The 26,045-nt window shown below is 37.0% G+C and overlaps 1 protein-coding gene across 1 annotated transcript in view; it reads left to right on the plus strand.

The window, feature by feature from the left end:
* Positions 1–701: 701 nt before the first annotated feature.
* The window catches only part of nub (nubbin), a 46,977-nt gene continuing 21,633 nt past the window's right edge, over positions 702–26,045 (plus strand). The window contains exons 1-2 of the mRNA XM_020952256.2: positions 702–1,187; positions 8,653–9,694. Of these exons, the coding sequence (XP_020807915.2) occupies positions 8,830–9,694 (865 nt within the window). The 5' untranslated portion in view covers positions 702–1,187; positions 8,653–8,829. The remainder of the gene's footprint in view (positions 1,188–8,652; positions 9,695–26,045) is intronic.

Genomic DNA, 26,045 nt, shown 5'->3' on the forward strand with positions numbered 1-26,045 from the left:
CTGCCAATAAGAAACCAACGGAGAAACCAGTTTGTTAAACACAAATCCAATTGGATAGAGCCCGAACGGCTCCAAATAAATCCCACACAAGCTGCCTGCGACAGTTAACGCGGCGATATGCGATCTATTCCAATTGGATAGAGGAGCACGGCAACAGCTGTGAGTGGAGCGGCTCCACCTCCAATTGAATTAAGCAAACAAGCTACACACACACACCCACAAATGCACACTCACTCACACACACTTGAAAAGCGATAATCATAAATTTAAATACAGCGACTGATGGGGCCCAGCAGTGGGTGTGAGCAGGATAGAAAGCAAGGTGATTTGAATAACTCACTGGTGTGAGTACGGTGGGAGGTCTATCTCTGTCCCACTCGCAGGGGCAGCTTTTTGTGGAACCTAAGAGAGCGATCGCAGCTTTTTGCGCTAGTGTGAGTGGGTGTGGAACGAGAGAGAGAGAGAGATCGAGCAAGAGAGTCGCTCTCACAGATACATCTCTCTACCTTCAGTTGCAATGTTGCAAGCGAGCACAGGTGTGCATACTGTGGGTGTGTGTGTGTGTGCGAGAATTGCATTTGTTTGCGTGCACTGCCCCGTTTGTTTATTTGCCTTTTGTTTTTATGGATTTGGCAAAGAAAAAATGAAAAAGGAAAACTTGTTGCAGCGCATCTTTAAGATACTTTTGGCGAGCTCGCCTCAGTTGAGTCCAGCGTTCAGGCGGTTGTAGCTCAAGTGCGCGCGTTCCTCCGACTTTTTGCGACCTCAGCGCTATTTCTTTCGCGATGCGAATATAAAATAATTATAAATCAATCTATAACGCTGTTGAGCCCCAAATTCCCTTTAAGAAAACCAAAAAAGCTCACTAAAAATCCAGTTCTCTCGCGTCGTGATCACTTTTTTATCGAACTTGTTTTTTGGCATACGATTTTGGCGACGGCTTTTTGTGTGAATTTTAAAAACTTCAAAATTGCTGCGTATCAGACGAATAAATTTCCATTTTTTACAAATTGTTAGAAGAAATAATGAAATAAAAATCAAAACATACATAAAAGTCATTCTTAATAAAGAATCCTGTGCGGATAAAATCAAGTGAATTTTAATAAAATCCAAAAGACTGTTCAACTTTTAACTACAATTTTACTAAATTTATACTGTTATATCTAAAAATATATATAAAATTGAAGGTAAATTATACAATTTGTATTTTAGTTAAACCCTTGTTAAAATTTGTATGCCCTTTAAGGGTATTTTAATTTTAGTCAGAAGCTTAAAATTATGTGAAGGAGTCATTTCCGACCCTATAAATCATATGTATTCTTGATCAGCATCAACAGGCGAATCTCTCTAAACATCTCCGTCAAAAATTTTTTTGAATATCCATAAAATTTTCAAAAATTTTTAAATTTAATATAAAGTATGCAGATTTATTTACCTTATAAAAAGGACAGCCTTCCGAATTGAAATTAATCAAGTTTTGACTTAGATGAGTAATTTAAATTTTGATTTGTTGAATAAATTGTCATACAAAAATATTGATAAATATTAATTTAAAAAATGTGAATATTTAAACCTTTTTTTAAAATCGACTTCCGATTCGATCCTACAATTTAATTGCAAACTGCAAGGATTATTTATTTCGTATTTTTAAAGGAGCATTAAGAATCACCAGGAAAATTATAATAAAATAAATCCAAATATATATCATATGCTAAGTATGTTATAATAAAAATCTATAATTTAATATTTAAAAATAAGATGTCAGTTTTAGATCCCGTTTCCATTACAAAGTAAATGTATATCATATCAGCAGTTAGATTTACTTAATTTCTTAGAACTGTGGCATTAAGTATTTTTTTTACCGAATTCAATTAGGGCAATTAATCAACTGTTTTGCCGTTTGTCATCTTAGCTTATTTTGATAGTAATACACCGGGACAGGCCACCTGGACCCTAATCGTGAATCATGCAATTAATAAAAGCCGTGTTGAATTTCACAATCCTAATCTGCAATCTTGAACAACGTTTTGATAAATGAAACATTCTTGAATTTATGTTGCTCCGATTTTGTGTCCAAGTGGGTTTTCCCCGCTACTCACAATGGTAAATTGATTTTGTTAATCAAAAAATATAAAGTGTTTCCTTTTGCAATTATTGAATGCAAGTGGGAAATCCACACCAGCTAATCTAAGCGAGATGTTTAAGTAATTTATTTTGAGAGTAAGGCGCCCTATTTCCTGAGTTTAAGCCCGACGATAAACAGAACCTGCAACAAAGTTTACCCTACAAAGTTTACATTACCCTTCCATCGATACTTTCAATAATATCTTTCGCAATATCGCCGGGTTGAACCGAACGATAAATAATATTGAAATTGAAATAAATACAATAAACAAAGTATGAAGGGAAAACCGATCGATTTACAGTTTAAAAATCACCCTCTGCCTTGCGATTTGTTTAATGTATATATATATATATCTATATCTATATCTGTAAAGGCGAATGAGTTCGAGTATTTTGTTGCCTTATTGATAAGGCGATCGGCCGATATGTTTTATTAGCATAACACTTGTGTGGTGCGCCGCGGTTTTGAGTTCAAGTATCTGGTGACAAGTTGGAACTGCATTTCCCTTTTCTTTGACTACTTTTAGTACCTGTTGTTCTTGGAGAGAAGAAGGGTATATAGAAGGTACTTGTAAGGGAAAAAAGATAGCGAAAGGGATATAGGTTTATAAGCAGGATGAGTTACAGCTTTACTTTGAGCTGAGATCTTTATTATTGCGGTCTTATATTTACTCTCCAGAAATAAACCTAGTATGCAGTAGCTTGAAACTAGGTTACGCAATACTCATATGTCAATTACCGGGTAATTTTATGGTCGTATATTGAGTTGCTTGCTTGCTTTTCTTATTCAAATGCCGTTATCTGGGGTGGCGTATATAGAGACAGGCTATACAGATACCATTACCATTTGCTGTAACGATCAAGTGATTGATTATTTTTACAGTACAATAATAAATATTTGTTCGTTCGTTCGTTCGCTGGCCTGCGTCGGTTTGCTGCTTAGCCTAATTAGATAAAAATGGTATGGAGAACCTGCCTCCCCTCTGGCATTATCTCTCTCGACTGCGTTTTCCCATTTACCATATTCGGTGTGCTCCTCGAACTGCCGCGAACTGATTAAGCCAAGACGAGTCGGGTCTTATTGGAGTATCTATGTGCAGACCCGTGTCGACAATTGCGTCGAAGCTGTTGTTTAAAAAGAAAAATGAGTTCAATTTGTTTGCCTGCCCGGCCTGATAAGACAGCGCACAGGTGAGTGAGTGAGTGAGGTAAACTGGTGTGAGATAAAGTCACCAAAGCACCTGTCATTCCCCCGCCACTTCAAGCGACTTTTGGCTACGTCTTTGTCTCCGATTTCGATTCCAATTCTTATAACCATTACCCGATTTTGTCACTTTGCATATCATTGCTGCTGACGTGTTCGTGGCATTTGTCGAAGCCATGGAAAAACCAATCAATTTTGAATGGGTGTCAATGGAAGGAAAGGTTCGTTTACAGGTGGCAATTGGGTACTCTACATTTAATTTATTTATATATTATATTTTCTCTCTTTAATAATTAAAACCTAGAAACTATTTATAGCCTTAGAACCACCATATTGTGGTAACATTCTGCATATCCTTTAAGGAATAAAGAGATCCGTAGGCACAGAAATCCATAAGCTTCGATTTTCTTTTAAAATTTAATTATTTTGAGTTCCTTGTATATTTAAAATATTACTTTTATAAGATGTTCTACCAATCATGTCAACTATCTCTTTAAGAGCATATATAGTTAGTATATCACTATTGAAAAAGATTTTAGAACCTTAACTAAGCATGATACAATACCCTATTTTAGTTTGTCAGCATTTTCATTTAAAAAATGATTGCACATTCTAAAAATAAATGCCTATGTCAAGTGTCATAAAGAAGGCAAATATCATTGGACTGAAGAGTCTTATCTAAACAATAAATTTGGGTATAATAATTTACATATGAATCAGAAGACTGCACATAAGACTCTACCGAGTCATCGACTGATAGATAAAAGTTATTGATTTCTTTGGCATCGATAAGATACAACTTCAAAGTGCTCAAGGGTCCTGCCCAAGCCCCCTTCCCTTTCCTGCTGCACAATCGGAAGCGCGATACGAACGATCCAATAAAATATAATTTGCAAAATTAACAAATAAGTTGAAGGCTTGCGATTAGAGTTTATTAAATTCACCTGATTTCATTTATTGTGGCTCTCCAACACTTCAACTCACTTGAGCTTGCTGCCACGGTTCTGGGAATTTGCGTAAACAATAGAGATTCGGGAAATATGGGCTGATGTTTTTTGGTCCGTGCAAAGTTCATTGGGGGCTTGTTTTCTTTTTAACACGTTTCACATTTCGCAATCTTTGCAATCGGCTCATACCGGTTTTTTTTTCAGTCGGACTCCAATCTTTTGGGTTAGGTAAGGTCCGGTGCGATAGTACTTACTATTGGCCTCAAGTACTGATTGGTTATTAAGGGTGAGAATGGGTTGAGGTTGAGGGTTTTTTGGGAAATGTTAAGGCGATCGTCATATTCAAAAAAGATTACTGGCCAATAACTATAATAAACTATATTGTCAAAGCTATTAAAAAATACAACTAGAAAATAATTATCGGAAGAATATAAAATTAACGCAGAAGAAGAAAGCGAAAAGGTACTCTAAGGTATACCGGCAGAACTCACTTCTAAAGAATATCCACAAATAATGAGATATTTTTAAGCCCGATATCTTTAAAAGCCCGTAAGAATATCGGTCCTTAAAATACAAGCAAAACGCTTGCCTATGGAATTTAATCCGTGTTTTATAGTATCTGCTTGTAAACTCTTTTAGCTGGCAGCAAATATTGCTTAGATAGTAACGTTATATTCTTGAAAATAATATTCGAATAGATATTCTTATCATAAACCAATAGGGAGCACGCCAAAGCCTCATATCACAATTCTAGGAAGCAATTTCCAGTTTATTGAGATCCGGAGTTAGTACAAGTCGTGTACTTTCCCCTTTATGGACCTTTTCACTTCCTCAATTCAAGTGTTTTTCTAATATAAATCGATTGATTGACTAACTGACTGCCACGTGATAATCATTTATTAGATCGGCGTCTGTTCTTAAGAATCCGCCTGCCAGTAAAGGAACACTAAAAACCAAGAACAAAAAAACCCTAAAAGTAATAATAAATAAAATTTGTCACAAGTTGAAAAAAAAGCAAGAACAATGAATGTCATTCATTAATATTACAGTAAGACTTGGCTAGTTAACAAACGCAGACGGTTATCAAGACAGGAACAGGGACAGGGACAGGGCCAGGGCCCTGGGTGATACCAAGAAATGGAAATGAGTCAAAGGCAACGGGTAGTGCCAAATGGGGAAATGATGATGTCTAGATAGAAAGACAAATAATTTGTTTAGAATTAGGAATTTGGAACGAATGTACTTACGTATGGCAGCAACGACAGGCAATCAGTAAACTGAACCTAATTATTATTGAGCTACAATGGTGGGGTTAATTTGTCTTAGTTGGTAAGTCACAAATTGTTTCATTTAGTACTTAACATTTTTGGCTGCCGATTTTTCAAAGCCCAGCTAAGCCAACTTGAGACGCTGAAAATCTCTATTTGGCACTTTACGAATGGCGCCCATTATTCATAAATATAAAAAACAGGAAAACAAAATGAGGAGGCAAAGAAAATCGATGCGTGACCACTTTTATTTGTTTATGCATTAAATGAAATTATTTGTGCTAAAGTTCTATTAGCATTTTTAAGTCCCCCTTTCTCGGTTATAAATAAATTACTATTAGTTGTCAATGTTTCGCCTAAACATATTTAGGGCCTTTGCTGAAATTGATTAGCTTAGAGCCTGCCATTAATAAATCTTCCAAAGAGAAACTTTGCTGAGAATGTGAAGGTACTGCAGAAACCTGGAACAGATGATTGTAACGAAATATATGCCACAGGTTTAATAATAACGAATAAAATAAGAAAAAGAAATAAAGCAATATTAACTGAAATAAAACAAAGTAACATAAAGAATATACGACCAAGCGTGACAAGAGCACAGAACCGAATGAGCTATCCATGATAAAAGGACTGCTACGGCAACCCTGACGAAAAGCAATTTTTGGAGTTGTCTCCTAGAGTTGGAAAATTATCGATGTAATTATCGAATAAAATACCTTTAAAGACGTAACAATCGAATCAGCTTGAATTAAACATTAAACAATAATTGTAATATAAATATTAAATAATATTTTTTATATATTTGGACTTTTCTAGCTAAAAGTACTTCTCCCTATTCTATTTTTCTGAAACCTGTAAGCCTTTTGGAGAAACAGTTTGTTCCCATTTTGCAACCAAAAATAAGTTTCGTAATACGCTTATAGGGTTTAATTTTTGGGTAAATATATAACAATGGTAAGGAGAGAAATCGGCCGCGTCACTTTTCACATTTCCGCTGCACTCGGATCTAGATCGGGAGATCGGGAACCGACAAAAAAACTCTTTCGACTTTAATAATAGAACATGACTTGGGCTTAACAAAGTGTTCTTTTCTCTGCAATGAACGCACATTTAAATGGCATTAGCAATTATGCGTGTTTAGGCTCCGTACCTGAATGGAAATTTGTTTCTGTCGGTGTTTATTGTCTGATTATTATTTTATTTTTATATGATTACCCCCGTACCGCCCCGCTCTGGCTAGATCATACAACGGCTACTGTTCCGTCCCGTCTATTCAACTCTGGCCAGCTTCTTCGTTTGTGGCTTAAATGGTCAAAAACATCAGGTAGATGACTTGTAATTACGACGCCGAGATCGGAGTCTGTCTATCTGTAGGAGAAAAGCTGAAAGCGTCTAGCAGTTGGTAAATATCGATTGCTGCACTGAGATTTATTTTGGGTTTGTTGGCAATATGAAATATGAAATCATAAAACTCCATTATCAAAATCTTAGAAAAGATATTTGTTATAAGCATAGCAACAATAATAATATAAAAAATCACAATAATTTGATCAAGATTATACAACAAATTATCTATATTTATACCATGAAGTAATGAACCGCTCCCACATCACAATCAAAGGTTAAAATAAATATATATATACATTTTTTCAAAGATAATATTTGGCATTGAACAATAAAATCTATATTCCTATATATATGCTTTTATAATTTGTAACCTATATGGAACGGCAAACTAGGTAAACATGGAAACCTTATTGAATTTTATGATGGATTTTTGGAAGATATTAAAATATTAACTATTTAATTTATGTATGAAAATAAATATGAAATATCTTTAGGCAGCCCAAGTTTATACACAATTGCAGTTTGCAAATTAATTATAGGATCGAATCGAAAATCGATCATAAAAAAGCTTAATCTTTAAATCAAGGTTTATCAAAATTTGGCAATTTTTGTAGGAAATCGAAATCTTATAAAACTTATAACTAAGCCAAAATTTACTTAATCTCCATTCGGAAAGCTTTCCTATGTTAGTTTTTGTTAGGTGTATAAATCTATATACTCAATTAAAAAGTTGATCAATTGTTTACAATTTGTAACCCTTAAAAAATTTGAAAAAAGTAATAAAAAAAATGTTCCTTTGCGAAAAGGCTAGAAAGATTCGCCTGTTAATTCTGATCAAGAATATATATGATTTATAGGGTCTGAAATGACTGCTTCACAGCGTTTAAAGCTGTTGACTAAAATTGTAATACCCGTTTAAGGGTATGGAAATCACTCTAAAAGAAATAAAAAATAATCATTATTTAAGATGAAATATTGTAAATGCTATACTATCCTAACTATCCTATCCCATGTTATCACGAAGTCATTTTTCCTGACTAACAATATTTTCTTTTGGTGCATAATTGCTGGCCATTACCCTTCCTCTAGCGATTATGAATATTCGGTTCGATTTGTCTGCTACCGTTTGACAGACTTTAGATATTTTTTTTGTCAACTGTTTGGGCCTCAGCCCATTCTCCACCTGTACCCTCATCTTCGGTCTGGCCGATAAGCAAAACAAAAGAAACAATGAATTGGCATTTTCGGATTTTAATTTCCAGCTCTGTCATGTTATTGCTTCTGTCGCCCGGGTGAAATTTCAAGGCGATGAGAGAAGATTTAGGCAAAATAACATAAACCGAAATTGAACTAATTAAAATGACAAAAAATAGGAGAGAAAAGACCAGGAGGAAAGAGGTGAGAAACGGAGCGAAGAAGCTGCTTTTCAAGACGCGAGATAAAACAAGTTCACATGTCCATCAAACTTTGCGTGCGGAGTGATGAGTTTGCATAAATGAATTTTCCCCGCTAAGCTGAAAATGCGATTTGAGTTTTCAGTTCCTCGGTCTCTCTGTGAATTTCTAATTGTTGCGGCTTTTGGCTTTTGGCTCCGCCTAGAATTTTCTCCCGCGCTGGATATTCTTAAGTATTTGAAAATTTTTTATTTATTACCATGACAATTGGTTGTGGCATAGTTTATGGCCCCCAAGTGGAGCACCCCCTCGCACGAGAACTACGCACACCCATTTATGGCTAATTAATCTTCTTTGCCTAATTACAGCCGGGCCTTTTGTCCACTTGACCAACTTTGCGGCAGGCAACGGCCATCGGGCATCGGCTATCGGCTATCGGCCATCGTAATCAGAACTTTTGAGGTGTGTTTTGTGAGCAAGAACTCCTTTTGGGAACTGATTACCTATGTTGCTGCTGTTGGCGCTGTTAGCCGTAAACACTGATTATGCCATTGTTGCTAGCAAACTATTATCAGCAACGACAGCGGGTTGCTAGCAACAACGGCATGTTATTTGAATACAAGAGTCATTGCAACACGAATCGAGATAGCAGCAACACTTGCAGCAGCAGCAGCAACATTAGCAACAACCACAGCCAGCTAAAAATGTCAACGCCGACAACAACATCCAAATATAAAATCAATGGCGAGGTCATCGATACCGTTGCAACATCCCCGCTGATGTACCACCATCCGCTGCATCATCATAATCATCATAACCATCTCCAGAGCAGCTTGCAGCAACAGCAGCATCAGCAGCACCAGCAACATCATCAGCAACACCAGCAGCAGCAAAAGTTGCTCCTGCAGCAGCAGCTACTGCAGCAACATGTTGCCAGCAGCAGCTCACCGCTGCAACACCTGAGCAATCTATTTGGTCAGCATTTGCCTACGCACAGCCTGCAGCATTTGATTGCCGCCGAGTACTGGCAGCAACAACAACAACAACATACAACTGCATCAACAATTAAAAGCGAGCCAACAACTCAATCAGCGGCAACGTCGGTCTTTAGCTTCACGCCGCAGCAACACGTCAATTTTGCCGCCTCATTAGTCGCATTACAGCAAAATGATGCCCTGCCCGAGGCAACAATGGCAACATCATCACTACCAGCAATCACAGCAGCAGCAACAGCAGCAGCAACAGCAACAGCAGCAACAACATCAGCAGCAGCTACTTTGCAGGCGCCAACAGCAACACAAGCCGCAACAAAAATTGACCGCGAAAAAGACATCGATGATGATGAAGATGGTGATGGTGATGATGATGACGACAACAGCAACGTCAGCAACAACATGCAAAATGCAGGCGGTAAGTTTGATGTTTTATGATTATTTTGGCAGCTGCAACAGCAAGGCGAGGGGAGCCAGAGAAGTTGTAACTGATTTCAGAACTACTTTAACATAAGAAGGTAAGAGTTAAGGAATAACTCGAAAATTAAACGTATCAAATACTCGCATCATAATAAACGGGGTAAAGCTAAAATTACTTAGCATACTTTTTGGGGCCACTTCATGTGAATTAAAGTCTCAAGTAATGTCTGCACCCAGATAATGCATAATAGCATAATTTTTGGGGCCACTTCATGTGAATTAAGGTCTCAAGTAATGTCTGCACCCAGATAATGTTTGAAAACTACAAATTCAAATTAAAAGTTTAATTCTGGTAATTATAATATTTTAAAAATAGTACCTTGATTTTAAAAGAAACATGTTGTATGTCGATCTCAAAGGTTTCTCAAGTGGTCTAATATAAATTGGGAATGATGTAGAAGTCGAAATAATTTCTGTATGAATATTTTGTAGTAAAAAAGTAAATAAATTGAGAGCAATTGTACACTTTATAGTGACTTTAGTATTCATTCTAACTTCCTATTGTTTATATGTGGTTTCAAAATCACATCCTTTAATCTCCTCTCGCTTTTTTAATATGCAAGCTCATTTCCATTTCCTGTCCCGATCACGCTTCGTTTTAAGTCTGCTTCGTTTTGAATCCATCTCTCATTCGCGGCTCTTTCTCCGATTTGGCAACGTGTGTGTCTTTTGATTTATTATGCGGCCTTTATTTCATTCATAAAATGAAATGATTATGCTATATGCTATATGGTATATACCATGGCTATGGCTGCTCACACATTCGTGTCATCTGAGCTGCAGAGTCCGGGACTCATTTTCATATCATTAGCCCCATCAGCCGACACTTCCACTGGGCCACATCCACTTTTCCCCTCAAGAGTCTCCAGTCTTAGCCTTCTTAAACATCATCATCAGGCGCAACATTAACATCATCGCAGCGCGCTCTCATCAGCCAATCGTCGTTCGTCTTCTTGGCCAAAGACGACTTCTGTTTCCCTTTTTCGGTGTCTCTCTCACAAAATCGCCTGTTGTCTGCACGCAATATTATTTGTGTTTTTGGTAGAAGACCGGAATGAATAATATTCTATGGTCGAGTTTTGAATATCTGCTTCGAGCTGCTCTGCTCTGTCTGATAAATGTCTCGGTCGGTGGAAATTTACATGGCTCAGGAAATGAAATCGCATGTGGAGCAATTAAATTATGTATTTTTCTTGTCGGCATTATGGAAATGAGCTCAAAGCCTCTAGGGTAATTCGTGTGGGGTAAGCTGTGTATCTTATTTGGCTAATGAGACTGGTAATTAAAGATGTATCATATATATTTTAAATGCTTTACTAAGGTAATAATCATAAAATATGCATAAGAATATTGCTATGTAATAAAAAATGATTTTCTAATGGAAACGTAATAAATCTCAATATATAGAAGGTAAAGAAGGCGAGTTATTAACCAGAAAACTGCCTTCGGAGTCTAAGCTTTCCTCTTTCGTTTGAGAATCCTCTTCTTGTCTTCTATTGAATATGAAAATCATTAATAACTAACCATAAAAGTGTTATAATCACGTCAGAGGTGTCAAAAGCGAGTTCCCCTCAACTTCTGGGCCAGCCCACCGCCTCGACATCTAACAAATTGCCAGCCTCTGTGAGCACGTGGATAATTGATGAGAGCCGGGCCACAGTCAAGCCTCGTGCCTGTCGACAACAGACTCTACCTGTACCTCGTACCTCTTGGTCACACCTCCTCCCCGTTTGGCATTTTAGCATAATTTCAAGTGCCCTCAAAGTGATCTCAAAGTTGCTTTTGTGTCTATCCCATAATTATGCCATTTGTACAACAGTTTTGAGCCTCTGCACAGACGGCAAACATCAAACTAATTTGAATATAATTTCATAGAAAATTAACCACCAGCCAGTTCTCCAGCACTCAAGTTATTTATTGCTTAATTCTTGTGGTTTGTGGAAAGAGGGAGCCCGTGCTCGGGTTTGTCTTTTATGCAAATTCTTTTTTAATAACCCCGCCAGACGGCAATTCTTCGCCCAGCTTCCTTTGTTCGGTGCTCCACCTTGATTGCAGTCTGTCAGCTTTTGTCTGGGATTCTTGGAGGCCGCTGACGCCTTTATTTTTTTTTGGTCTCATTCATCGCTTTCCATGGCCTTTGATTATTATTGAAAATGATAAATGAAGATGGGTTCGTGTACGGGGCGAGTGCAGTAGCAATTTGAACTCATCAAGCTGCAGCCGGTTGACTGATAGCTCTGATTGCTACCTGAGAAAAGCTAACAAAAGGAGTTGGTTGTCGAAGATATTGTGAAGCTAAGAAAGCTAAAGGTATTCAAAATAATGCATTCCGAATTCTAATTATAACTAAGAATAAATAACATAATAATTGGTATCTAAAATTAATATATTTTCCACCTAATAACCTTTTCTTAAGCTTTAAATATTCATATATGTATATATAATCAAATCAATTGAATTATTATTTGCATTAATATGTCACCCTTTTTATCGCAATTTATATAAATTTACCCCTAGTAAACCCCACTTACTAGCTCTCTATTTAAATGTAAGCCTTGCTAAAATCAGTTTTTAAGCTGATTTAGATTGATATCGCGTTTGTCCCGTACATATGTTTATTTATAAATAATGTTAGACTTGTGTTTATCAGTATAAAAATAAACGCTATAACCGATCACCCGCTGAACTTAACTGATGATTTATTAATTGTATTAAAATAGACTCAACGAGCGCACTGCAAAATCATCAATCAAATGTAATTTATGACAGATTCCGCATTCAAAAAGCCTTTCATAAGCGAAGTAGACAATTTCGATAAGTTGGCCGGGCATTAAAGTTCAATTCGTTATCCCATTAGGCCAAAACTATTACCAACTAAATGCTCAGTCGGGCATTTTGAGTTGCAAATTGCTGGGAGAGAGAAACGTTCTACAGATCGTGGTTTAATACGCTGGAAAAAATCGAGTAGTATAAAATATTATGTAGTCTATTGAATTTTAAAAGAATATTCCCAATTAAATAGATAATTTAAATGGAACAAATTATATTAACTAGATCGCTACAAAGATTCCTTTTTGACTTCATTTATTTCTTATACTCATCATTAAATTAATTTAAATAAAAATTATTTCTGTGCACTTAACCAAATCCCTAGTTCAGACGATCCTCGGCCATTTGGCCAAGTACAGCAGCCATTAAGCCAGACCGATCCCAGCTCCTCTAACTACTTAACTTGGGACTCCGGAAGGGGGAATGAAACTGAAACCAAGACGGCGACCACAACTAAGAGAGAGAGCTGACAACTGTCAGAATTTAATGGCGGCTTCAATTTTTATAACCAAAGCACGACTACCGTCGGAAGTGGGGAGTGCGCAGAACACATCCATCCATCCATCCATCCATCCACCATCAAGTGGCTTGAGCTGGGAGCTGGGAGCTGGGAGCCTTGGCTTTGGGTTTGGGCCAAGTTAAAACAGATTACGCCAGCCAATCTGACGAGGCCGCTGCGAGTAAGAAATGCAAACGAGTCCGAGTCCCCGAGTCTGGGGGCTTCGGACCAAATGCAGATTTCAGAGGCACGATATCGCAGCTGGCAGGGAGGAAGGGAGAGAGGGTTTTGGAGGCCGGGCAGAGCATCGTGGTGAGTTGTATGTGTGCAGCATGCAACATGAGTTCCCACAGTCGCCACGGCGGTTGCTCTTTGGCAACGCCTTCCAAAACTGATGACGTTGTAAGGCGGCAGCAGCCGCTGAAGCTGAAGCTGGAGCTGGGGCTGAAGGCTGCCTCCTTTGGTCCGAGAGACCCCCTGAACTCCTACTCCTTTGCCTGATGACTCGGAGACCTCGACATGCATATGAGCTTGATGGGGCCAGTGATGGCAGCGTGAGTCACGAGCTGGGAGCTCAATGTCACACGTAGTAGAAAATAAGTCAAAATTATCAATGATCAAAGGAGTTCTAACCGCTGATAATAAGCCGAAACAGTTTTCACTTTTCCCCATCTAACTTATAATAGGAAAATGTAATCTATATTAATATTAGATATAGATTACCCTTTCAAACTCACTAGAACTTCTAAGCCTTCATCCAGCCATAAAAATTTCCTTAATGCGATTAAATTGACTTTTGCACCTGCTTAAATTCAAAACCAATTTCAATATGCTTCAGTCACGCTCACATCACAAGACTGATGCCTTTGGACCACAACCATAACCATCACCATCATCATCCACGCTCGTCTTCGTCGTCGTCGTCGTCGTCGTCGTCGCTTATCTGGCAAAATTTGATCAACGTTTTCGCAATTCGGGAGCTCCGCCCCGAAGGTATTTCCATAAATATTCCTTGGCCCCAGCATCAGTGCTTTAGCCCGGCTTTTGCTTCATTTTGGACTGTGAGCGGTTTTGGCTTTTTACTTTTATTAGTTGGCCAGTTATTTGTTGCTGTTGCTGTTTTTGGGGGCTGTTGTTGCTGCTGCCGTTGCTGCTACAAATAAATTAAAATTATGCATGCTTAGGCATAGGGCCATGGGAATTTGTTTTGTGGGAAAGCCTCTTTTTGTCTTTGGCTTAACATCGATATTTTCTGCTTCGTTTTGGCGCGTCTTTGTTTTTATTATTATTTTTTTTGGCTGAACTTAAACAAATATGTTTCGATGATGGGTGCAGATAATAATTTTCCTGAACCGATATTTATGTGTGTGGGAGCCAAACTTGTATTTTTTTGGACAGAGGCCTGTTATGTCAATGGGAGCGTAATAAAATGTACAATTATGGTAATGGTTGCTTAAGTCTGGTTAAGGTAAACGTACTTGTTAAGTCATATTTTGTTTGCTTTAAGAGTAACTATGTTACTGAAGCTTAAAGGTAATAACTAGAGGTTACTTCTGCTTATATTTTCGTTTAAATAGAATGCATTTCTTCTAACTATTTTTTATGACATCATTAGAAAGGAAATGTTTGTTTAAGATGTATAATTTCCCTTAACCAAAGCTTTAGGCCCGACACGAACTTATCCCCCTTTTGCATGCCATTTAAAATTTTTAATAAAATTGCATAAAAATAACTGCATTCGAAGCGTAACCCATTGAGGCACGTTTGGGCAGTTAAACTCGGTTTGATTGCCAATGGCCAATGGGCAGTCGCCATGAGGATGAGAACACAAACGATGCGAAGGGAAACTCCTCAATATGTTTACCATAAAAAATGGTAAATTTGCGCTACGTTCTGTTTGAATTGAGTAATGTAGGCGGGGGAGCCCCTGTGGCCTGCATCCTGGCGCCTTCTTCAGAACGCCGCAGAACCGCAAGATTTCCAATGAACTGAGCGCCTCGTAACTCATACGCCTCGTGGGCCTCGCCAGCTTGCGATTTAATTTGCACCGCCACAGACTTCAACTCCAATTAGCCATAATAAAGTTGAGACGTGATATTTTATTTTTGTTATTTTTCTTAGCTTTCGTCTTGTCTGGTTTTTGGTTTTATTTTTTTCGGGGCCTGCGTGGAAATTTGCCTACATTTTGGCGAAGACAAACAGAGAGAGAAGGGACGGTTTCTCATAAAAATCCTTCGACGACGACTCTTTCCGCAGAAACCCAGAAAAAGGCAGCTGGTCAAATTATATGCATAAATAATAATTTCAAAGAGCCAGACAACACACACAGAGACAAAGGAATAAGAACTATAAATTTGTTTCATTTTCAAAAGAGTGGAACGTGAGGTGTTCCTTTTTTGTTTTCTGGAAACACCATTCAAAGGATATATAAAGGGGGGAAGACTCCTGCTCACTCAATGTTCGAACTGCGAAACCCTATCATTAGCATTTCCGCTTTTTATTATTGCTCAGCATACGGGCATAAGCCATGTGAAAGAGAGTACCACCACCAGATGATCATACTTAATCATAATTTAAAGTCTCCGGGTCTGCTCCGGGTCTCCACCGGAGCTGCGGATTCAAATTGCTCGGGAATCTCGCCCTGACTCTTGTCATATGAAAATTGCAGACCCATTAAAGGGAGTCCGCGGTTCCCCGTGGGTCAGCGGATATGTTGCTCTTTGAAAATTTGCTCAAATTATCCCGAGAGATGAGAGAGTTTTGGGTCAAATTATTGCAAACACAGTGGTTGGGGTACACGATAATTGAGGCCATTTACATTTTGGTTACAAAAGTGATGTAAGGATTATAAAATAAGATTAAAATTGTATATTATAAAGAAGGAGTATCAAAGTCATAACTTTAAATTAATGGAATAATTAGAGGGCTTCCTTGATAGGGAACTAAAGGAAAGAAGGTTCTTCCTATACGTTAGGGAATTTACTTTGAAAATTGACAAAAATATAACCTTAAATAAATCCTATTCTATACAATTCAAACCCTTTATCAAAGCCCCGAACCACTGTCCTTTCCTCGCCAAAAATTAATTGACTTTGCCCAAAGATCCCGACAACATTTCGTAGGCAAATTAGCTTTGTGGCCCGGACGCAGACGTTGTTTCCTGGGAACACAATTAACCAAGTTCCTTTCGGCCAAGGGGCGTTAGACGGCAACCTCTTTTACAGTTAGCTGGCAAATTGAGTTTCGACCAAGAGAACCCCAAAAAAATAAAAGAAATCGAAAGCAAAACACAGGACTTGGACTCGGACCTGGACCTACCTGGGGGAACTACACAAAACAATTTGCCAGCTATAGGGCAAGATTAATGGTCGCTACAAGGATCGCCGTGGCTGGGATCGCTTCGGTAGCGATTGCTTAGACAGTTCCCGGTATTAATTTTGAATTCATAATTCCCTAAATTTCATTCAGGGAGCCCCAACACTCCCGAGGCGGCAAAATCTTTTCAAATCGCTCCCTCTTCCTGACTTCCATTTATGTTACTTTGCATTTTATTCCGACTTGACCTTCACGGTCTTTAGCAGGCGCCGAAGAGGTGTCTCAAGTCTTCAGTCTTGGGTCTTTGGTGAGTCTTGGCTCTGGACTATCCACTCTCCACATGACGCCGACTTTTATGAGCTTCAGTTTAACGCCAGTCCCTCGTCTCGCACTTTTCCCCACCGCAAAAGGACCTGGTGCAAATGTTGTGCTCATCCGACGCTCTTGTGGTTATAAAATTGTGCCAACATTTTTATTACTTTTCAACACATTTCCAAGTTGACGTCCTCGGTGGTGTTTTTTCGTTTGGCTTGCAAAGTGTTTTTCGACTTTGTAAGGCAAAGGGAGCGCCATGAGCAGCTGTCTCTCAAATTGTTCACAAAAAAAATACATTATTTTAAAGAAAATTGGGGTCTACATATTATTGAACTTCTGCAAATTGGTTGGTTCCAAAAACCTTATCAAATCATGAACTAAGCTCTATGAGTATTATCATCAACGATTCCCAGAACCCTAAAACCCTAATCAATATTTTAGAATCTTTCTCTAGAAATTTGACCAAAAAATTTTGACCATTGCCATGCCAATTATTTTTTTTTGTGATTGTTATTATCATAATTTCTATTATCATATTTCCTGAAATTGAAGCTGAAAAATTGTGTTATTAAATATTATATTGAAACCATTCAACATAAACAAATTGCTACCATAATTGAGGCTGTATATGTTGCATATAGCTTTAGCTCAAAGATCAAGATCAACAATGTATTTTCCAGCAAGGTGCATATTATTAAGCCGAAAGGATTTATGACACTTGAATGCGGGCAGCATCGTACACATCAGTTAGTTGCAACAATAAAAGAAAATTACACGGAGAGAAATATACCAGACAAAATATAAAATAGTATTTATAATTTAAATAAAATATCTGTGGAAATATAATTAAGTGATATTTATCCAGGGAATTCTCAGTTTATCATCACATTTATCGGCTTTTTCTTTAAAAAACTCAAAATTAAAATTTCAATATTATCTTATATATATTTGTTTCATCATATATAGTAACCCCTTTATGTCAGATATTTTCTATACATTTTTTCTTGCCATGCACAAAGTGAATTGAATGGCATGAATGGGAAAATGAGGCGCAGCTAAAGGAGCGTACAATGTACAACAAGACCACAGGTTGGACCTGTGCCCGACTGCATCCCGATCTGCAAGTTTGCCAGAGTGACTATATATATATGTATATATATACATCTCCCCCCCACTTTCCCCCCTCTTTGAGGGGACCTAACCCGATCATCCATTGCCAAAGTCATGGGAACTTTTTGCTTCGCTTGCGCCTTTCGTACGTTTCATTTAATTTGCATGGATCGTGCGGACGTCGTACGTAAGACTGACGACTTGGAATTGCCACAGTACCTGTACCTGCACCTCCCCCCAGTCACTCCCCTTTGGTCCCAACCACCCCCCACCTCCCTGCCATGTGCGGCTACTTTGTGAGTTGTTGTTGGAGGCTGAGGCAGAGGCTGAGGCAGAGGCTGAGGCAGAGGCTGAGGCAGAGGCAGAGGCTGCGAAAGAAGGACGCGAGTCATCATCATAATCAACTGCCATGGCGGCTGCTGCTGCTGCAGCTCTGAAAGCCTATCATTATGATTATGACGAATATTACTTTTGTATATAACTTTTACGCTGAGCCAAAAGGAAAAGAGATCCTCTCTCTCCTATATATATATTTACAATGGGAGGCGAAAAAGTAGAATTTTATGAACAACTATGACTCCAATTTATTTAAAATTTAAATTAAAAAGTTAAATATAAAGAAGACATCTTCGGTTATTATTTTTAAAAATTTATTTTGAATTTATTATAATATTTTTATATGAATTTTAACTAAAATGGGACCAAAGATGTGTTCATTATATTTAAAATTTAATATAAAATTTAAATTTAAATTAAAAGGAGGCACCTTCGAATTAAGATAACCATTATTTATTTGAATAAATATTTAAATAAGTAGGTATGTATAATTAGGTGTAATCAATTAAGTAATAAATTGGCTAGTTAATACTGATTATATTTATTTTGAAACCGGGTTAAAATTTTTTTAAAATACTACTAAGTACTAAGACGATTAATAGGCGTATTATAAATAAAGCAATTTGTAAAGACGTCTACTAAGAAAACCGAAATCTCTTGATAATTTATATAGATACATGTAAGCTATAATTTAAGTAAACATTTTTATAATATTATTATTATTATATTACTGAAATATATATATTAAGAACTATTTTTGTTACCCCCACTGTATGTATGTACATGCACACGAGCAGAATGCTGTAGATTCTTTTTGCATGTTGCTGTGATTGGTTTTAATTCAAGCCGAAAGACCCATGCCTGGTTCAGTCAGTGTTTGGCTCTGCTCCCCAGCTCCCCAGCTTCCCAGCTCCTCCTGTCCTCCGTATGGATCTCCTCCAGATCTCTAGAGGATCGCCAATCCAACGGTCGACCAACAGAAGCGACCTCTTGGCCACAATGGAGGGCGTGCTGCGGCAGCAACATCGGTCGATGCATATCTGAAATTAGTTTTGGTAAGCCCTTTCTGCCTTACCCTGCCCTCCCTTTACGATATTCCCCTTTATACACATATACATATTGGCCTTAAACTAATTAGCCTCCCCTCCTCCTGCAGTGATCTGTGAACTCCACCTGACAGCATAGACATTTTAAAATGACAAAAAACGACTTCATAAAGTTGTAATTGTTATTTAACACTTAGATGTCGCTGCATCTGTCGGCGAATGTCTGTCACGAGATGGCTATATTGTTGTGGTTTTTTATTTTTCTTATTTTTTTACTTTACTTGATTTTTATTTTTTAGCTTTTTTCTTTTTCTTGCCGGCAAAGTGAATCATTGTGGCTTGGTCGGCGGCAAAACTTGTCCAATTCACGGCGCTTTGCTTTTGTTGTGGCCATAAAAAGTTATTAACTGTTTCGCCTGTTTCGTTTTTTTTTCTCTTTTTTTTTTGCACCACAATTGCAACCGTAGACACGAGGCAGACAAACTCCGTAAAGAAGTCAAACAAGTTAAAAATAGCGTCTTGAATAGAAGAATTTAGTGTAGTTTTTGGATGCCAGATCAAACAGAAACTTTCTTGGGGTGTTTGCTCTCTGAGAAACGGTAAATAAATAATAATAATGTCTGGTGTCATTCATCTCGGTTTATATTTAGCTTATTGTTGTTATCGGTCAAGAATTTGTAAGCCAGAATGGTGGTAGGTGTATTTAATAGATTCCTAAGGTTTGCTAGTAACTATTTAAAACTATTAACTAAAACTATTCGATGAGCAAGGCCACACTGGAATAAAATGCACACATTTCTTAAAAGAAGTACATTTTCCATCCCTCAGAAATCCAACCAGAAACCCAATTTATTTCCAAATTGGAGTAGAACCTACCCTTAAATAACTTTCCCTTACTCAACGCTAGGTGGACTCAAATCGAAAATTATATTTCAGATTCTTATGAATGATATCTTACCTTATCTAAGTTAAAACTAAATCTTCATTGGAATAACTCCAACCAAAAGACAAACTACTGGATAACTGCACTTGACTTTACCCCTTCACCTCGCACTAACCCTCTCCTCTGGCCCCCAATGTGCAGTGTTCAAAAAGCAAAACTAATTACAATTGACAGGCAATTGTGTCAGTTTTCCAACTGCAGACGCAGCAACAACTCACTCGGCTGCTCAGCAAGTCAAGTCAAGTCACCAAGAGCAATTAGTTAAGCCAAAAGAACGTAGAGCCAGAGCTGAAGCTGAAGCTAAAAAGAAGGAGCAGCTAGCGAATTGTGAACTATAATTAAACATTTGCTAATTACCCTCAGCTAAAGTGCGGCCCTCCAGACGAAGTGGGATGAAGAAGGGGTGGCTATAAAAAAAATATATATAAATGCAAACTGCAGGCCAATATAGAATGACAAAAAAATAAAAAGAAAAACAATGCACACGCGAAACTAGGGGAATGTGAATGCACTGGGAATAATATCGGAAAGATGTAAATGCACTTTAAATATATATAATTTGATAATAAAGGTTAGTGTTTAATGTTTGCTTTTAATGGAAATATTTTTAAATACGACCAGAGAAACATATGATATAGAAGTGCCATTGAAACATTTTTAAAGAAGTTTTGATGCATCCTTTTCTATTTCTCTTATTTACTAATATTTAACTACAAAATTTACTTCCATGAATTGCTCAATACATTTATTTCAGTGTATTTTGGCCTGGCCCAATCTGGTGGCTGTGGCTCGCCCCCCGGGGTCGGCTAATTGAACGCTTTTGGGTCCGATTGCCGTTGAGAACTCCATTTCGCCTTCACAGCTGGAGAGCGCGAGAGATATGGCATTGGATCGATAGATATAGATACTTTTTTTGTATCTGATTTATAGGGAAATTTGCATATGCCATAGTGCTGTGAGGCAATTGCGCACTCGCTACAATTATCCTCCCCTCAACAGTCGAAATCCTGCCCGCTCGCCTATGCCTATGCAAAGATGCCAGCGAAGTTCGTTGCCTGAGTCTTTCGATTCGCAGACGTTCTGGCCTGTTTGAGCACTTAAGTGGCTCGCATTTCCACTTAGATCTAGAGTGGTAGTATCTATATATGTATATATTGCTCTATGAATATGCGTTAATTGAACTTTTGCCGAGACAAACTGTTATGCGCCTGCAGACAAATACTGTTGCATCGACATCGCTCTGCCGCTTGCCAAGTCCAAGTCTCAATTACAAGGCACGCGGCATTCGATCGAGCTTACTTCGGTTTATTTTCAGTTATGAAAGCAGCACAAACACACACAATAAACACACACACACACACACATACACAACAACAACAGTGGTAGCAAAAAATATTTGCGTATCTTTTGTTGTTTTTTCGGTCTGTTGTGCAACTAATTAGTGCGCAATGCATTGCACCTGTTGCTATCTGAAATACTCTTTGTTTATGAGTGGGGTATAGTGGACTTTGTAGAAAAATTTATTACTATGTTTAAAATCAAATTATATCCTATATTATAACTTAGTGCAAAGAAAATATTAGTTCTTGAACGTAATTATATAATAATAAATAAAATAAATAAATATAATAAATAAATAAATTAATAAATACAAAAGATTATTAGTTGTATAAGTAATTAAAATAGTAACAAGGAGATCAATTCAGCACTTATATGTAGTAAATTGTTTTTTAAAATCAATATTCTTAAATATTAAACTGAAATCTTATAACAACGATAAATATATTATGGGGATCTATTGTATTTTATTAATCAAGACAATAATTGCTGTGTTTTTTAGATATTAAGATATATTTTATATATAAAGATGTTAGATAGTTAGATCTAAGAAAGATAGATGTTAGATATTGCATATTAGATTAAGTCTCTGGACTAAATTACTTGTTTTTCCCATAAAAACTTAATATTATAACATATTTTATGTGTTTCTCATTACCCCTTAAAGGGTATTTAATCTTCTAAATGATCCCTACTGCACCTTCGCTGCTCTTTTCGTGTTCTCGGCGATATTTTGCACTCGGGGAATGTATTTTGCATGCGATCGCCGCTTAGATGCCGTCGCTGATAATTATTTCTCTTGTTTTTGTAGCAATTTTCATTTGCACTGTGCGCAGGGAAATATAATTTGTTGCCGTTGCTGTTTTTTCTTTTTTTTTTGTTCTACCTGCAATTAATTATATGTTAATCGCAATGCATGCTAATTACCCGCTCCCCCGCCCCCGCTTTTGCTGGCCAGGTTAACCCTGAATGCGAATATGCGTGCATTTTACAGCGAAAAAAAAATGAAATACAATTGCTTTTGCCGCTGCTGCTGTTCATTCAATTGAAAAATTACAACTTTGGCTTATTTGCGTACACTTCGTGTTTTGATTGTTGGCTCCATTTAAAGCGAATTTTTTGCCAGGTTCTTTCATAAGTTTTACATCATCTTCTGGGATAACAGTAGTCATAGACGCATAGTAATTGCTAAAACACTATCTGGTAATGAAATCTGGGTAATAATTAAAATAGGTTTACGGTACAACGATAATCTGTATATTTTTTTAAGCGGATATTTAATCATCTTTTATTATATGGGAATAGTTTAATGGGTTTCCCTAGGTCAGTAAGTTAGTTAAAGAGGTAATACAAGCAATAGTTCTAATAAATATAAAATTAAGTAGCACCTCGAATTATTAAGTTAAATTATTTATTAATATACCCCTGCAGGGTATAACAATTTCAGTCAGAAGCATTTAACGTAGTCAAGGAATCATTTCCGACCCTATAAATCATATATATTCTTGATCAGCATCAACAGCCGAGTCAAACTGGCTATCTTAGACAGAAAAAAAAATTTCGAAATTTTTTTCAATTTTTTTAAGAGGTCACATCGTTAAAATTAAAAAAAAAAATATGTCAAAAATTTTAATATTTGTTTGTGTTAATTTAGGTAAGCAGATTTGTTGACCTGATAAAAACTAGCACAGAACACCTTCCCATTTGGAAATAAATAGATTTTTGGCTGAGTTTTTTTACATTTTGATTTATCAAAAAGATTGTTATATTAAAATAGCATATTGCTAAACATTGATTCAAAGAATGCAAATATTTTAAGCTTAGTTATGATTGATTTTCGATTTGATCCTATAATTAAAATTAAAATTGAGGATGCAGGTTTATTACCCCAACAAAAACGTTCAAAGGAAAGTTTTCCGATTGAAAATAAATGCATTTTTGCAAGGGTATTGAAATTTCTGTTTCCCTAAAGATTCCCTTTCTTGTAAATTTATTATTTAAAATTATGGTATGTCATAAAGCAGGTAATGCTTTTTGTGTAGTAAGGGTCCAGTATTTTCGTGGACATATCCTATTTATTTTGTTTAATTTCTGATGATGATCTGTTTAATCTTTACTTTTAGCTATGTGACATTTATATATTTTTTCCTTAAGCAATTCCAATGTCAATTTGTTTGTGAACCAAGCTTAGAGACAGCCTGGGACTTCCACTTCCAGACTTTGTCCAAGATGAATGTCAACTAAGAGCAGAAAAATGTTTTTGTTGTAGCTCGTTTAACGCTGTCAGGAGATCACCAGACTAAGGCTAAGGGGAAACCTCGAAACGGACTTGTTGAGCGGCTTTTGTTTCAAGCTGAGCAAATTTTTTTTTATACTACCTACCCTACCCTCCCCTTGACTCTTAGCCACGGCAGCTTTTGATTTTCTTAACTTTTGTTGCCGATTTTCGCATTATTATGAATGGATTGGATGGCTGGATGGATTGGCTGACTGGACTGTGGACGTATGGATGGTATGGTATGGTATGGGATGGTATGGGATGGTATGGGATGGTATGGGGAGAAAGAGAGACACTCAGTCGAGGAGGAAATCATCATAACAAGACAAGAACAGAGCTGGGATTTTTGATCCTTGACTTTGATCTTTGGCTGCCACATTTCAGCAGCAGCGGCAAAGTTGAAAGCATTTCTCAATGATTCTTTGCTTTGTTTTTTCCCGGTATGATTTTTTTTTTTTGCTTTACCTTGGACTGTGAGTTTTATTTTATTCGGTTTGACTGTTGTGGCACGCATCCCCAGTAAAACTGTAAAGCTAATTAGGCGGGTTGGTTCTCTGCTGCAAGAGCCAGTTAAAAAATTTATGAAGTGCAGCGAGTTTCTTTTTTTACCTTTGCATAAAGATATGGAAATTTGAGTTAAAAGCATATTGCGTGCTGGCAGGGGGGACGGAAAGTGCGAAAAACCTCAGACAACTAACAAAGCGAAATGGAAATTTTTGAAATATATATATATATTTCGCTAGAAAGGGGAGTGCTTTAATGAAATTCAAATAGCTTACCGGGTGGATTTCGATTTTCAAAAGTGTGCAAAAAAAATAATGAGTTTTTGTTTTTGCAAATTGAAAATTACAGCAACTCATACATACACACATGCCACGAAAATTGCAATAATTGTACTAATTGTTGTTGCAATTATTGTTGGCAATTACCATGACTAATGTGGGGCAAAATGTTTGTGAATACGACGAGGGCAAAGACAACTAATGCTGAAATATGGCTAAAATCTAAGACAGTTGAATGATCGAGGTTTTATATCATTAAGTTGAGTGAAAGAAAGTTGTATAATTATAATCTTAAAAAATATATAAGAAATTGCAGTTCTATACTCAAAGTAACTTCATACATACTGCCATTTGATTTATTTTGACATCCCTTAATTATTGACTCTCAATTTGCAGATTTCCGAAAACTATTCATTTAAAATTTCTACAGCAGCCAGAACACCTGCATTGCCCTTTCAGTTTCGACAATTGGTTTTCATTTGATTTATGTACATGTGCATTTCCTTGTTGCTTGTTTTCCCCATTTCCCGGTTGCAGCATTGACCGACTGCCCCAGAGACAATCGAATAAAATCATTGGCTCAATATCCGTTCCCGAAAAAAGGGAGAACCCAACATCAGAAAGATGGGAATCATCTTGGAGGAAGGGTGGCTGCAATTCCCTTACCCTGATATTTATTTTTGTACAAAATACAATTAAATTTCGTTTAATTTATGGAAGGCACAGCAAGTGCTCGGAAAATCCTTTGCAAAAACGAACACAGAAAATGCAAAGGGAAAAGGAAACTCCCCCAAGACAGGCGACTTGTTTACATTCCCACGTCCCAGAAGCGGAGCGCGCACCTTGCTGCATATTCACCCAGCAGAAATAATAAATAATAATGAGGGCCCATCAATAGGATAATGCGAAATGAGTTTCGGATCTTTTGAATCTGGAAAACTCCTTGGACTCATCTCCGTTCGAGTGGAAGGCAATTCAGTGAAAGTTGTCCTTGCAAAATCGACTACCTGGCTTGCAATTTTTCAGGGTCCTTTGCAGGTGATGTTGCCTCATCCTAAAAGGAGCTCCCACACATCACTTTCCCAGACTTCTTAGGGTTGGTTGTTTTTCCCGGATCCTCAATCTTATGCAAAATCACCTTAGGGGAAATTTGCATGGGAAAGTGTTTTGTGCAGTCTCATAAATGGTACATTGTTCACGGGATTTATTCTTGAGCAGGAAAGTGCAATTTCATGCCGTCAGGTTGATGAATTTTTACTTTGCCAATAAAATATTTTACAGAAAATAGAATACATTTTATAAAAATATTTGAAAATATATGTAATATAGAAAATTATCATTTTAAATGTTTGAACTATAAGATTATGATTAAATTCAATTGATTTAGAAACATATAAAAGGATTTAAAAAATTTCAAAAACTCGTGTTTGTTAAGAAATATTTTACTATTATAAACAAAAAAGGAGAAACTTAAGTGCTCATCAAATAAGCATAGCAT

The sequence above is a fragment of the Drosophila serrata genome, unplaced genomic scaffold (assembly GCF_035046125.1).
Source record: "Drosophila serrata isolate PLE 108 unplaced genomic scaffold, ASM3504612v1 contig_275, whole genome shotgun sequence".
NCBI lineage: Eukaryota > Metazoa > Arthropoda > Insecta > Diptera > Drosophilidae > Drosophila > Drosophila serrata.